Source organism: Hippoglossus stenolepis, chromosome 16, assembly GCF_022539355.2.
Source record: "Hippoglossus stenolepis isolate QCI-W04-F060 chromosome 16, HSTE1.2, whole genome shotgun sequence".
Taxonomy (NCBI): domain Eukaryota; kingdom Metazoa; phylum Chordata; class Actinopteri; order Pleuronectiformes; family Pleuronectidae; genus Hippoglossus; species Hippoglossus stenolepis.
The window spans coordinates 11,284,131-11,300,175 of NC_061498.1; the positions used below are offsets into that span (position 1 = coordinate 11,284,131).

The window sequence follows — 16,045 nt, forward strand, 5'->3', positions numbered from 1 at the left end:
GATTAAAGCTTTGTTTCCTTGATGAAAATAACAATGATTCAGACCCAGACGATGCTGACCAAGGCTCAATCGGTAGAAAACATGTGTGAAGAGGAGGAGGAAGAGGGGGGAGCTCAGCGAGTTTGCCGCTTTATTCGTTTATCAAACAATGTTCTATAACTTTAGGGAAAAGGCAGCGATTTACAATGAATGTTTAAGCTGTCAAATGGTGTTTTTTGTATTAATAACGTCTCGATCTGCTTCAGAGGCTGAAGTTTTTGTAAACGTTGGCAATTCTGTGAGCTCCTCAGAAAACCCTCAGGTATGTTGGTTTTCGCACAACACTTAGGATTTAGAGCATGTTTTTATTGAGCACCTTCAGGTCTTATTTTGAAATTTATAAAAACATCATGTTGCTTGAAATGGTAAAAGGAAGCTGCAGGTACATCATCAAGGTCAAACACCAAATAAGAACACGTCAATAACATGACTTTGAATAAAACCTGGTTAAACTATGTTAACTTTATGGATGTCAGTACTAATAAGGCATAAAGTCTAACAACTGCAACAAAACATGAACAGTTTGGATGCACACACACACACAACCTCCATTGTCACTTCAACCCAATCAGGTCACCTGCCAGGCTTACAACAGCAAGCACACACACACACAATGAAAAATTGTATGGTACGTGGCACATTCAAGGAGGTCACACATATGGCACCATTACATGCACGGATTCCCCCTCATACGCTCGCTACGCTCCAACTGACATCAAGATGACAAGAAATTTTATTGACATTCACACATACACTCTCCACCTCGGGGCCTCCTGTAGAGACAGTTCGGTTAATCAAGTGCAGCGTTTCCCGCCTGGTCAGCAAGTCAATAGACTTAGAAGCTTCATCACGTAGCTAGCATATAAATATTACATGCTCATTTGCAATAACCTGGTGGGGACACTTACAGGGCACAGTGAACATGTGCAACGTTACAAGCTGCACTGTGTATAAAATAAACAGTTAAACCTACAGATAAACTTTAAAGGCAGATAGACATGAGTTTAATGTGATCATATCAAAAACAACACACAATATGAATATTTATCACATACCTTGCGAGGATGGAGCAATGTTGCTGAAAGCTACAGCGCAGGTACAGATGATCCAGACTGCAAGAGCCATGTTGGAGGCTGAGCGGGGGGCAGGGCTAGAGCGGAGCGGCTCACAGGCGAGTGGGGTGGCACTTCCTCAGCTTACACTCTCCCTGAGGGTGATCCTGTAGACAGAGGGGGGTGGAGAGGACAGAGGAACGTTATTTCTCTGCCAAATAAAAAAAAGTCTATAAAGAGAAATTATGTTTTCCCCCTTTCAGTGTGGCATTTGAATTAGACTACGTTGATTAATTTATTCAGGTTTTATTGCAGGAATATAACTGAGCTGTTCATGACTGGTATGGCATCAGGAGAGGAGAGGAGAGGAGAGGAGAGGAGAGGAGAGGCTCCCCCTGTGGTGGTCAGGTAGAATGATCAGACCTGGAGATCTGAGGCCATTTTGTGCAGGATGGCATGGCAACAGCTGTTGCCACTACCATCACTCTACAGTGTTTGAACGCTTGATTGAACCAGACATGCTACATACGTTTTAGGGCTGTTAACAGAGCAATATTAAACATCTAAAAAAAAAATAAGCTCATCCCTCTTTATGTGTGTGTGTTTGCGTACGGGACACACACACACACACACACACACACACACACACACACACACACACACACACACACACACACACACACACACACACACACACACACACACAGAGATGTGAAAAGCAGTGAGCATTGCCGTAGGGCTCACACTTCTCATTTGCCTAATGAAATAAATCACTATGTGGAACTTCAGCTCAGATTTTTTGACAGTGAAGCCTGATCCTCCGCTCCAGGGGCAGAGAGACAGAAAACAGTGGAGATGGTGCTGTTCGTGCGAGTACTTCTCCTGGTGAGTTTGCAGATGAAACAGACAGAGTGGATTTTATTTGTATTTGCGTGTTTGTGTGTTTTTCTATGTTTTTTTGATGTGGGTATTGAGAGGATTTCCTCTGATCTCTTTAACCGTCTACCCCCTTTATTTGATTGATCTACTAACTTAAATTGTAGAAGGGCATAATATAATAGATTAAGCATTCATGCACTTCCTCTAGCTCACTCTCTATCACACACAGACACACAAACACACACTCAGCTACTCTGCAGTGCTTGACCCCCTTACAGAAGTTTGGTTTCCATTTCATACAGTGGTTCAGCCTTGAGAGGAAAATTCATTAAAATTGGAATAAAGTTGGATCAAGCATTTTTCCATACGACTGCAGAATAATATTTGATGTTCTCATGATGTGTGGAAAATATGCTATTTATAATTTTGAAAATGTTTTGTCAACAATCAAGAACAATGGGTGTGTAATCTTCATTCTTCACTAAAAATGAGCTACTTAGAATGATACTGTTAAATTGGCAAAGAACTCTGTTTATGTTTCCACTTTTTAAATGTTTTCATCCTGCTATTTTAACTCTGGAACACACACGGCAAAATACAGGCATGGCCAAGCTCTCTTATCCCGGCAGCCAAGATGGCAGGAACTGAGTGACTGGGTAGCTTTACCCCCCTCTCGTCGTCAACACTGATTTGGCTTCTCCTCCACCTCTCCAACCCCTCCCTCTCCCTGACCTTCTCTGATATTTACCCTCCTCCCCAGTGGCAACGCCCGGCCCGCAGCCACCGACCTGCCTGGGTGTCTCTGTGTGGATTAGTATGTTGGATGACGTCGAGCAAGAGCAAGAGCAACAGTGAGAGGGGGAAAAGGGAGGGAGAGAAAACGAAAGCGGAGCGCAGAATAAAACGCGGCTCCACAGCGGCTGCACTTTACAACAGTGTTTATTTCTATCGTATGCACAACGCACACTCACACACACACACACACAACCTCTGCACTAGTGCAGCCTTTGCCTTAATTTGAGTTTGTTTTCTACCACCTTCTATGACCAGCAGCTGAGAAAAGGACACAAGCTCGGAGGGGAGTCGGGTGAGACAAAGTATAAAAGCATCAAACAAATAGCAATAGACGTGATGCGGTACTGTAGAGGCCCCGACTGCCCCTCTCTTTCTCACGGCCTAAACCAGCCCCCGAACCCACCCCCACCTTCCATCTCTTTGTATTATTAATGTTCAAAACGTGATCCCTTCCTTTGCAGTGACCGGCCTTTGGCTTTCTGCCTTTTCCTCCGACTTTTGTGGATTTAATAAGAAAAATCTGTCTTTGCGCTTGTTTCTTTTGACTCTGCTCCTGTCTGTTCTGCTCAACAATAGCTCTCCTGTGGTTTCAGAAGATGAGGAGGGCCAGGGAGGGAGAGCAGGAAAAAGAGGGAGGGAGGGAGGGCAGGTTGAGAGAGGAGAGGAGAGAAAAGTGCAGGGTGGATAAATTGATTTTATTTTGTGACAAAAAAGAAAGCTTGCATTACACAACACTCAACTGCAGTACCTAGGATGGCAGAAGAGAATGAATGAAGGATGAATGGATGGATGGATGGATGAATGCCAAAGTGGAAGACAAGAAGAAACAAAGGAATGATTGGATGAAGGAACAAAAAGAGAGGAGGCACCAAGCATTCTGAGTAGGAGCGAAGGAAGCAAGGAACAAATGAAGTAAGGGATGGATGGTTTCCTGTATGACAAGAATAAATAAGGGAAAGTGGGAGGGGGAAAGGGCTGAAAATAGCCCAGCAAGGAAAGCAAAGGAAAAGTAAGAAAGCAGAAAGTAATGGCAGAGCAGAATGTATTTCTTCTGCCGTTGTCTATGAGTCAGTGTGCCTCTGGGTAGAAGAAGGTTAGGAGTCTTTGGAGGGTGTGAGATGGGTGTCTTCGCCCTCCACGGTCTCCCCGCTTGGAGGATGTTACACGCCCGAGGCCAGAGGCTGACCTTTTGCACTGATCTAATCCACCATTATTATCATCACTGTTCCTCTTCTAATAGAGCTGAACATCATATCCCTAAGAGACCAGAGCCCACAAAATGGGAGAATGGACAGCAATTTCACCGCACTGGTGGAAAGGTGACGCGGGGGAGCAGGAGAGAAAGAGCGAGACAGGGCCAAATGACAGTCAGTTGTATTTACACAAGAGACAGACATGGGGCTGTCTGAGCGACACTTTAAGTATACAGCTCTGTCATCTTGCTACCCTCTGTTTCTCCAGCTATTAATTTACAGTCTGCCTTGATCCAAAGCAAATAACCTCATTATCCACCTCTATTGGATCATTACGATAATCACCACGATCATTAGGATCTGTTTGCTTTTGCAGGCGCACTCATCAAGAACATGGTGTCACACGTCCTTTTTGTTTAATACGGGGTGGGGGGTAATGTTAAAGGCTGTGCATGTCTGTCACAAGAACTTTTCAAGTTTCCCCCATCATGCAAATAATTTCTGTGCAGAAGAAAGAGGCATTTAGGAACGTTACCCGGGCATAATCAAAAGGCGGGAGAACAAAGAGTTTACGTTGACAGTTTTTGCCGCATAATTAGAAAAGCTAGTGCGACTCTCAGAGCTGGTGCGGCTGCAGGCTCCTTCTCCCACCGAGGGGAATCTGATATCAAGGTGGGAAACACAAGTATGATAAGTCGACTCAAGGTGTGCGTATGTAGATGTGTGCTACTGAGTGGTCGGAAGGCTGCAGAAGCAGACCACTGACTGGACTAAAAACTGCAGCTTTGAAAGTGCATTCCCAACAAAATGTTTGCTTACGATGCTTTGCGCACACACAGTCGCAATCTGGGAACTTCTAACATCGTAATTAGCATTTCACTACATTCGAAGATGAGGTATGTTGCACGAACAAGTGAATATGATGAAGGGAAATTGGGGGAAACACAGTGAAAACAGACGTGCACAAATCCATTTGGTTGGAAAAACACTCATGATTGATTTAAAGATTTGACAGTAAATAAATTATGACGGCCAGTTTCTTCATGCAAAGAGAAGGTTTTGCATCTTAAAGATGAAGCAGACGCATTTCCCATGCTGTTAGGATTGATGTTTGTACCTCAGATGCTTCAACAACAAATAGCTGGTTGAGTAGCGAAGGAAGGAAATGACTGGCTCCTCGCAACTGACAAGCGCGCAAAAGTGAATGGTAATCACATCTCACTTAGAAATCAGACAGTGATGTAAACTGCTGCAATAAATGTTTGTAATCAAGTAAAAGTTCAGTTCAAATGGCATCTGCTTGTACCGGAATAAACCGCAAACCACCACATTGGTGCTTTCGGGATTTGGTATCACTTTATTCCAGAGGAAAATGTCACTGGACTCAGTGAGCACTATGGCCATGTAGTATTAGAGTTCGATCAGACTGCAGAGAATGACAAAACCCTATGCTTTGCCTGGGGGCTTCTAAGTAATTCTCCCTCTGACTCATTGCTGCTGAAGCTTTGTCACACTCGATACTCTTTTGTACTCTCTTGAGTTGGGCAAGAGGGAGCAATACAAGGAAGTGTAACAATAATTGAGGATGAGATAGAATTCATTAATTACTTCTTCACCACCATAAAACTAATCACTCGCCAAAGTGAATATAATTATCAGACTTTTCCTTTCGAAACGTATCAGACATACCATGAAATATCATTTCCATCACCATCTGCGAACGATCTTCGCTGAGCGGGAGACGACACTTGCACTGTCAAATCCACGTTCCAGGACGCTCAGGTACGACAGTTGAATTTGACTCGATGATTATTAAAATTAGCCACGGCGATCATTTGGACAGGCTCCCTCTTGCAGTGTGTGTGTGTCAAAATTGCCGATTAACAGAGCGTGTGGAATCCGATCACTCTGATTATGAGAAAAGAGTTTGCTTCAGTCTGAAAACTAAAAGTGACAACAAGGACACGGCCTGGCAAATTTCTATGCATTTCAAAACAACAGGAGTCATTTTCATATTTAATGTCGCAAAAAACAAATAACTCCAGAAACAAGTTTGACATAATTTTCTACAAATTGTGCAATCCTACCTCTGTATGCTCGACAGCTGCCAAAACAAGATCAAACCAATGTCACTGCGGTGGGAAAAAATGACAGCAGCCTGTATAAACCGTTGCCCTCCCACCCCTCTTTATTGTTATCTTCCAGTTGGGCCTATCACTAATCTCCCTAATCCTTTTTGGTTAGGCTATTGCTACCAAAGACAGCGTAATAGCATTAGATATTATTCCTTTGCAAAAACCTGACTCCATTGCATGTGCACTGATGCACAACACCCTGCACGGCCTCAGCGATAGTGAGAACTGATAGCCTACTGTAATGTTAACACTGCCGGAGCATTCATTCAGGATGGATAATGTTGTTAAGCGAGCAGCGACTACACAAGCACATTCAGGTCAGATCATCCCAACACGTCTCCATTTACTGCGGTGGGTCAGTTAAGGCCGGAGCCTGGTGTGGTAGCATCTCGCTGGCTGCAGCAGCAGGGCTGTTTATATAATGACACCATTGTGCCGGCTGTGTGCAGATGGAACATCAGAGCTCTTGTAATGGCCTGTGTATTAGGGCCAATGTGTTTGATTACTGACTCAGGGAGAGTGGGGATAGGCTGCGTAGTCAACAGGGAATAAGGCTCCCTCCAAAACAGCAACCCAGGGAAAAAAGACCTATTTGAAGAAACAGAAGGAAAGAGAGAAGAGACAAAAAAAAACAAAAAACTGGGGGAGACTTTAATGGAAGTGTGCTTTAAGGGAATGCAAATGAGACAAGGGAATCTGCAGAGCTGCAGAACACAGCGGAGGGATATCAAACAGAGCTAGTGTGGCTGTCAAAGAGGTAAAGGCAAAGGGAAGGGGGGGGGGACAAGAGAGAGCCCCACTCGCTTTATTCAATAGACACTCCTGTAGCACTTTTTTCAGCTTCAGCATCAGCCCTCAGCTGCAACTCTCCACAAACCCCAACCCACACACCTCCCCATCTCTAGAGTCTATACACTTTAACTATATATGTTTCCGGAACAGTAGTGGTTCTCAAAAAAGAGACGGTGCAGATAAAGCAGCCAATAACAGCCCAATATTCCTGAGTGACAGTTGCACATGTTAATCAGAGGAAGGGTAAGTGATAACGACGCTGAATCTGTGAATAAGTGATTGAGATGGCCTGCCCCTGTAGCCAGCCAGCCCACTCTGTCTGTTCATCAGCGGTGACACCGCGCAGCAGCGAGAGCATGCTCCCCGGCCTGGTCTTCAGTGTCTCCAGTGTGGCCTGTGATTTATTGTGGCGGTGGAGCGCTTGTCACTGTTCATTATAACTGATGCAACAGGAGGCAACGCCACCACCCATCAATGCTTGCTCTGTGATGCCCGCCACAGCTGCCAGAGGAAGTGACCTCACTGCCCACCTGTCTTGTCACACAAACACTGGCTGCAGCTCCACTCTAATGGCTGCTAATATGTTACAGGGATCAAAACCTCCGACCACCACGACGTGTGGCAGTCACCGAAAAGCTGTACATCAGCTCAGTCCGGAAATTGCAATCTTGCACCAACCGAGGTGAGAAACATCAATTTCGAACATAGGTATCTGGAGGAAAAACACGTAGAAGACAGAAAGCTGAATCTGCCATTGCACTTTGGCTATTTTCTTGCTTTTTCACATTTGATCTCATGCTCTCTCCTCCATTTCTTCCTAACGTCTTCACAACCTCACATTCAAAATTAGATAAACTCAGTATCAGTCAACCTGCGCTGTCAACTTTGTCAGCATGACTTGCGTCGCAAATCAATAGGAGGAAATGAATAATTCACTGTGACCATTAAGTCTCAAAAACAAGAGTGATAACTGCCGGCCCTGACGTTAATCTTATGAGCCACCAACAATGGATTATGATATAACACGATAATGTTATGAAATTGAACTCTCTGGTGAATCTTGCTCCCTCCCGCCCTTTGCATTGAGATGTCACACTGCTGTGACTGGCAAGCTGCCATCCCGAGTGCCTGTGCACCACCAGGCTCCGCTAGATCCATCTTCATTAAGGACAGAAGCGATGTGTGTTGTGTGTGTGTTATTATCAGTGTCTATTAATCTGAAAGCTCCAGCAGGGCAACCCTGCCACACTGTGCTACAGTACACCACAGCCAAGCCTTCGCAGAGTGCACACACACACTAAATACTAACTACAGATGCACATCACACAGACGGATACATGAAAAGTTGCTGTCACACTCTATTCAAAGCTCTGTTTAATAATGAGCCTGCAACAGAGTTAAATAATTTGCAGATAATGCATGCTCACTCCTAATTGGGCACGATAGACAATAATTACGCGTGGGGGAAATTGTTGAGCTGAGAATTGTTTAGCAACCTTTGGGATTCACGAACTGCCTCTTTCAGTGAGTGTTGGTGTCAGTGTGTATGGTGATCGTGGCTTGAAGCATTTGCACACATGTTCGCCCAAATGCACACACTCCCACATGTTCACCGCACAGAGGAGCCCATCGGGGCGCCACATGTGATGTTGACCTAGTTTGGATCTGTGACACAAAGTAGAGCAGGGATTCAGAACAAAAAGAGACGGTGACATTTAAAAATAGGTTGACATTCTTTTCATCTCATTGCCGAGACCCTTACAATGGAAGTATCCATCTTTTGTGTCAGTGGCACCATCGACTAATTATTCCATCACATCTTCAACTTGCCACTTTTTGGATCTACGCTTTGCACGCAGACACCGGTTTGGATTCAGTCCAAAGGGATCCAGCTGACCACAGACAGAACTGAGACATATGGATTTATATAATGTGCTGTTCAAACTGTTCTTTATCTCATGTCTGCTATGTGTTTAATTATTAGTAAATATTGTGTTGGGGTGCTGTGATGTGTTCAAAGGCAGTAAGAACTTACAAGTCTTAGTCAGCTGATGCTTTTTACTGTTAAAAGCTACTAAATCTGTGATATTCTTAGGGCTGTGTCAATATTGGATCAATTCTCCGGGTTCCAAGTTTAGATTTCCGACACAGGAGCACCGTTTGTGAACACAACCACTAATACCAGAGCTTCACACTGGCTAACATATGAATGGATCACACATGCATAGAGCAGTTTGCATTCTGAGCACTTCTTGCTTCTAGCTTTTAATGTGAGTGCACATAAATTAATCTTCAGATGAGTGTATGTGGACTTTTATCCACCCAGTGCATTCTCTCATCATGACAGATGGGCAGTAGAGAACCCAATTTAGCAATTTTAGCAATTCAACCAAACTCCAACTTTAAAAGTGGAGTTTCCTTGACCATCTGTACCTGGATTTTCTCAGATGTTTTTTTAGTAATAGTCTTTAAACATTAAAGAAATAATAATTTGACATTTATGAAGATAGTTATCAATATCACCATATTGCCTACCTGTTCATGTGGATGCAAACATGTCTTCTCTTCCCGAATAAACATCTCCAAGATTTGTGTAGTGCAACTTTGCGTGTAAGTGTGTGTGTGTGTGTGTCTAGGTGATGTATCTAATTTGATAGTGGTGACCCCAATCTGCCTGCCAAGGTTATCCAGCTTAAGGATGGGCAGTGGGCATCAGGAGAGTCTGACACAGCAGGCCGGGCTGACATGCCCCAATTCTAAAACATGGCTGTCACTCACTTGCTTTATCTCTCCCTCTCTTGGTCTTCCTGTGTCTCACTCGCATATGGGCTGCCCCCACACACAGTATACGAAGACCCACTGATGCTGTCCCACATACAGTGCAGAATAGTCAAAGTCATCACAGCTACTCAGGAATAACTGAGTAGAAATCAAATAAAGTCAATGCTGGGTACGTCTTTGGGACTTTTTTTTTCTCACCAATAGCAGACGCTCATTAACGATAAACCAGTGCAATTCTGTAAAAACATTACAACATTTTTACAACACTGTGGCAGCCTGCCATAGACCGACTTGTCCTAGCCCAGTTTCACAATGATCCAAACATTTGTTTTTACAGCTCTCGTGATAACATAAAAGTGAGCTGTGTGCAGTCACCCACCACCCATTTCCTCTCTCTTTCTCTCTCATAAACACATTGACCTGTCTATCAAGGTTACACTGACCATCAGCAGAATCAGGAGAAATCCTGCAGCCTTGGTGGGCCGAGGGGACCGTTAAAACATCCAAGGTTTTACCATCCTCGGCAGGCAGGCAGGCCATGGAATAACACTTCAGAGGGCGATCACAGTAATCAACCCCTCATAAAGAGGCCAGGCCTGCGTCCGTCCTCAGCATGGTGGACAGCTTGTCTGCTGGTTATTATTCAGAAACAGCAACATGTCCAACATGGTGTTGGTCTTGTGCAGTCTGTTAACCGTGAGACCCACAGCAGAGCATATCTGATCAGATGGTACCAATGTCCCAGCCTCTGTGAGCACATCTCTAGCAGTTAAAATATCTTTCAACTGTTAAATTGCTAAAAAACGGTTTAAGAGCTAATTATGAACGTCCCTATAACACATGTGAACACAAACATGCAGCCACTTGGTTCAGCTAAATCCCAAAAAAAGAAAACCTCATTTATTCATTTGTATCTGTAATTTGAAACAACTGTATCGGGGCAGTGGGGGAAAAAAGCTGGTGTTTGTATAAATAAGTCTGAACAGAGGTGGTGAAAATAGATTGTTGACATGTTCCTGCTGTAAGAGTAAGAACAAGTCTCCAGCACAACAATAGCAAAATCATCACACAGCAGCCTGTGTAAATGTTTATTACTGAGGACAGGTAAATATTCAGCACAGGCACATGTTTGGGAATTAATGCTCAGAACCACACAGACGGCCTCGGGCTAAGTGCGAAGCTACCATTACCGGTGCAATTATTGACATCACTGTAGCATCTCCCCGGCTTTGTCGCCACCTCCTCTTAATCCGCCTCCTTTTTCCCCTGTTTTGAACATCACACATCATCACACAAACACACAAGTGAGTACAGTCATGCTGAGGTCCCAAAGAGGGGTGGATGGGCGGCGGCGGTCTGATTATTAGAGAGGAGCAGTGGGAGACACGGCCCAGAGCTCGGGGCCTCAGTCAGTCAGGCTGTAACAGGTGCTGCTTTCCACTGTCTGCCTCTGTTAATTACCAGCAGCACAGAGCTGGAAACGCTTTGCCAGGATCCACAACAGGTGAACACCCATCAGTGCATGGAGGGGATCCGCAGGGTGTGTGCCGACCACCTCTCCCCACGCCACCGTTTGCAGATTGAAGCTACACACGCACACACACACACACACACGAGAACAGGAACATGTGAACACTCCGACGCATTCGCTGCACACGCACTTGTATATTTTTGTGTTGTTACAGTTTGTCCATCCATCCATTTTCTATACCGCCTATCCTTTGATGGTCATGGGGGAGGGGGGCTGGAGCCGATCCAAGCTGACATTGACGAGAACCATGTTACAGTGTGTGCGCTGTGTGTAATGACTGCGCTTTGAGACATGTGCACACAGACGCACACGCCTTCAAATGCTCTGCCTCTACCAACCCTTTATTTCTCTTTGAATACTTGTTTTTTCACCCCCTCTATCTCTTCCTGCCCCCAGAGGCCTGGGAACATCGGTTTCGTCGACACATTTCGTTCTAGTTCGCGGTCTCTACGGAGCCTCCTGTTTCATGTGACCTTTCTCCCACTCTCCGTTCCGGGAGTCTCGGGCGTCTGGTCACTCTGAATCACTCCCTGCGTCTGCCTTTGTTCGGGTAAAAAGGTTCGGCGGAGAAAGGGAACCAAGCGCATAAAGGGAGATGAATCAACAGACATCTCATGGCGCCTGCTTCTGCTATCCAAGTGAAGGATAGTACTGTTTGTACTCATCCACCTTATCGCCCCTCCCCCCTCTGCTTATCTCTCCTCAACCTCACCATCTACGCCACAACCCTCCCACCGCCACCGTCTCGTTCCTCACATGCTCCCACCATCCCTCTGCAGTTCCCATCCTATTTTCACATCTCTTCATCAGATCCCACTTTGCTTCATTTCCATAAATAATGGACGAGTTTTTGACTTGGTGAAAATAAATAACTCTCAAGCAAACAAGGAGGGGCTTTCAGACATTCCACCAGCGGCTGTCGGCCAATGGGAAAGGAGCACCGCTGGTTCGAATGAGATCAGAAGTGAATTGGGGCTCTGATCCCATTGAAAGGAAAAGTAAATTATTCAGGTGACACTCTTGCTGCAAATTCCCCCTAAACAAGCGCTGGATTTTTCCTCTCTGCGGGGGAAGCCGGTTGCATTGAAGGAAACATTATGTTTTCCACACAGTTATAGATGTAAAATGTAAACGCAAATAGGCGTTCACTGACAGCAGCATCCAGTAATAAATAGAAACACCCTTAAAGATGCAAGCTAATGAGCTGATTATCTGCATATGCAAATCAACACATTATTTGTGGAAGGCATTTATATGTTAATTGACGTGGTGGCTCACTGTAGATTCATTATATATATTATACATTAAGTATAGAATAATCTATGGCAACGGATACAGATAAAAAGATAAGGATAACAATTAGCTGCCGTCAGTACTCGCTCGTAGTCTCTTTCTCTCCCATTAATCTGACATATGGCACTGACCCAAGTTACAAATTGAAGAAATCTCGTTCTAATGTTCACGAAGCCGAGCAGAGCTTCTGTGAATATCCACATCAAAGCGGAACGCTGGCTCTGCATTCAGAGAGGATGGGAGTGGGGGGTGGGGGCGGGGGGGTGCTAGCTGTAAGCTGTGTGGGTTTCTCTCTCTCCTCCTCGTTCTGTCTCTCTTTTACCGTCTGTCATCCCCTCAGTCTCTTGGCCCTCTGACCTGTGCAGGTCTCACGTTCCTGACTCCTCTCTCAGCTAGCAGCCGATCGATAGATGGATCTGACTTTACCCTGACTCAATAACCCCTCATGCACATCCTCTTCCTCTGAGGCGTGTGTGCCAATAGAGGAAGGTTGTGGGTCTGCATGTGCAAGTTTGTGCTTGCGAGGCATTGGGTTTGGGGTTCTTCTTGGCAGAGCTGTGCATGTGCGTGTGCGTGCATGTGTGTGTCTGCCAGCTCCAATCTCTAACTCCAGGGCCTTGAAGTCACGGCCGTGAGAAAACAGATTGATTTCTCCCCTCCCACGCACAACAATTAACTACACAGCGCTCAATTAGACACACGCTGGAGACGCCTTCAGACAAGCCTTTGCCTTGACCTGGGATCCGTTTCCTGCAGGGCAACCTATAGCACTTCTTTATCCCTCCAACCAAGCACCAGTGGCGCGGCGAATGGTGAGATCCACTTAGAGTAGGAAGGTGTTTATGTGCCCTGCGCTGGAAAAATGTGCTCCTCCTGTTGTTCGTGTCCCAGCACAAAATGAGCCAAGATTATCTTTAATGATGTCGACGGTGTGCAGTTTCATTATCGCCGCCGCTCAGACACAGCTCCACAGCTTGTGCCGCTAGCTGAGTAAGCGGAGTGAGGATGCTAATTCAAAGGTAGACGGATACCAGCGGAGCGTGGAAAACTCTGTATCAGCCACCCGTGTCCACCTTGGGGACCCATATCCGCGTAACACATGTTGATCATCCAGTAAAGGACAAACAAGGTTGTCATCCCTCTGTCAGCTTTCTGTCACTTTTCATTTTTCCAAGTGAAACACTCCAGTGAACATGTCTTTCTCTGTATCTCTCTTTCCTTGAGCCAAGACATTTGTCAGAATTTCAACAATGTCCTGCTCCTGCTTCAGTAAACCGTGCTCTGTTTGTTGACTGCCTATAACATAGATGTTTTCCATGTCTTTTCAAGGGAATAAAGTACAACCGTTATTTACCATCCTTAATTCATCTCCGATTATTCCAGCTGTAAATGTGATTAATTTTACATCTGTAATTTCGTTTCACCTTTTTCAGCGTTCCTTCCTTAGGATATGGTAATTAACAACTGACTCTAGGTATTTTAATGAAATATCAAATTTGAGACAAACTCGCTAAACAAAAGAATAATCCCCATGTCCAAAAACTAAAAGACGCATTTCTTATTAAAAGTAGGAAAAACGGGTCATCAGCACATTAAAATTGAGCTGTGACAATTATTTCTACAGATGCTGGCGCTGGCGTTAATTGTGATCCACTGCTGCATGGCCAATTCATTCCAGAGTTTAAGTGTGTCATTCATAACACACAGGCTAAGGGAGATAATAGAATTTGAGTGTGTGTGTGTGTTCGTATTTATGACAGACGGGAGAAATAGCAAATGAGAGAGAGAGACAGAAACTGAGAATTCATAGAAGTACAAGCTCCAGTGAGTGTTAACATTTCTAATTATCTCTTTGTCTAAGAAGGTAACACCTGAAGTCACCAGTGTGGCAGAGCGGGCAGGCGCGCACACACACACACACACACACACACACACACACACACACACACACACACACACACACACACACACACACACACACACACACACACACACACACACACACACACACACACACACACACACACACACACACACACACACACACAGAGTATACAAACTTGCACACACACACCTCCCACCTCCCGCACCTCCACGCTAGACCCTCAGATTTGTCTCTCTCTGCATGATTGCCTCCACCTCTCGCTCCTTTTCTTTCTATCTCCTCCTAATTTTTTTATTCTCCCTCTTTGTTGCACGGCGTGTGAGGTCCAGCTCGAGGGCTCTCCACTGTTTTCTTACGTATGTACGTGCTGTAGAGCCGCTGCACTCATCTCACCCCCGCTGTCCTCGTATGCAGGCAAGACTGGCAATACGTTGCGTGTTCCCACTGATGTTTATCCCTGTCATGCCTATTGAACATGGCTTATAGCCTGTGTTTGTTATTAAATCCCATGCTGAGGGGCTATCTGGTTTCTCCACTGATCAGATAAGCACCAGAGGGAAGGAGGGTGGATTTAACTGGTTTTAGTAATCAAAGCAGTCCACCCCCCTCCTCTATCCACGCTACTGTACATCCCGACTGAGGGATTTGCATTAATACTGCAGGCTATTTTGAACTCTGCTACCATATATGTGTAAACCCCCTTTTTCTATATAGCCAGAGACATAATATGAAACTTCACAGTATAGCACTGGATCACTACTATAGCTGTACCTCCATCGTCTGCCGCCTATATTCTACAACTCGCTTTAGGGCTGATGAAATATTCACAGGCCTGAGTGTTACAGCAATATCTGGTGCTGGGAAGCTTTTTAAGGTCAACTTTTACCGAGACTCTCTCTCACCAGACTGTCCCTATTTGCCTCTTATGCCCTGCAAAGGGCCTTTTAGTGTTGATAGCTGGACTCCTGCGACTTCCTTCTCTCTGTCACGCAGCTGTCTGCAACCACCCCCGCCCTGTGGTGTGAAAGCTGGGAACATTTTCACTTTAGGTCCAGGTCAGGGTGCTGCAGATTGTGCTTGAGCTCCTCCAGACAGTTTAAAATGGTAGAGGCATTCACACAGAGGAATGGAATATTAGACCTAACAGAACTTTCAATCACACCGGCTACAGGACAGCAGTGCATCATTTCGGGGGAAGCAGCGTTCGGAGGCTGCATTTGAAGACCGATTGCATCACGTAAGGGCAACTAGACTGTCCCAGTACAAAGGCTCCTCCAAATACGGATGACAAATGTGTCCTTCCACCCCCGAACAACGGGGGCTCCACCAGGTGGATCCTTACCGGCCCTGCATATCCCATGATTCATTACGCTTCTGTGACATACTGTTTTTCGAAAAAGTAATAACTAAGGCAAAAACGTCAGAAGAATTTATTTTTGAAATTTAAAAAACATCTTTTCAACGTTTTAAATCAACTAAATAAATTTTTCATCCGTAGCTCTGTTGCTAGGCGACGGCTGTGAGGGTGGGACAAGCTGTTGATGCAATAAGCTAACCATGACCGTCTCTCGTTTCAGTTCGGCCAACCCGGTCTATACGCACCCGATGAAGGATGTTGAGAACGTTGGCTGCGTAGACTGGTTCCCAAAGGATGTGACCCCTGAATTAAG

General features: G+C 45.1%; 1 protein-coding gene across 2 annotated transcripts in view; it reads right to left on the reverse strand.

The window, feature by feature from the left end:
* The window catches only part of adgrl1a (adhesion G protein-coupled receptor L1a), a 91,446-nt gene that overhangs the window by 49,678 nt on the left and 25,723 nt on the right, over nt 1–16,045 (reverse strand). For both annotated transcript variants that reach the window (XM_035180668.2, XM_047343776.1), the window contains exon 2: nt 1,095–1,258. In XM_035180668.2, the coding sequence (XP_035036559.2) occupies nt 1,095–1,164 (70 nt within the window). In that variant the 5' untranslated portion in view covers nt 1,165–1,258. The remainder of the gene's footprint in view (nt 1–1,094; nt 1,259–16,045) is intronic.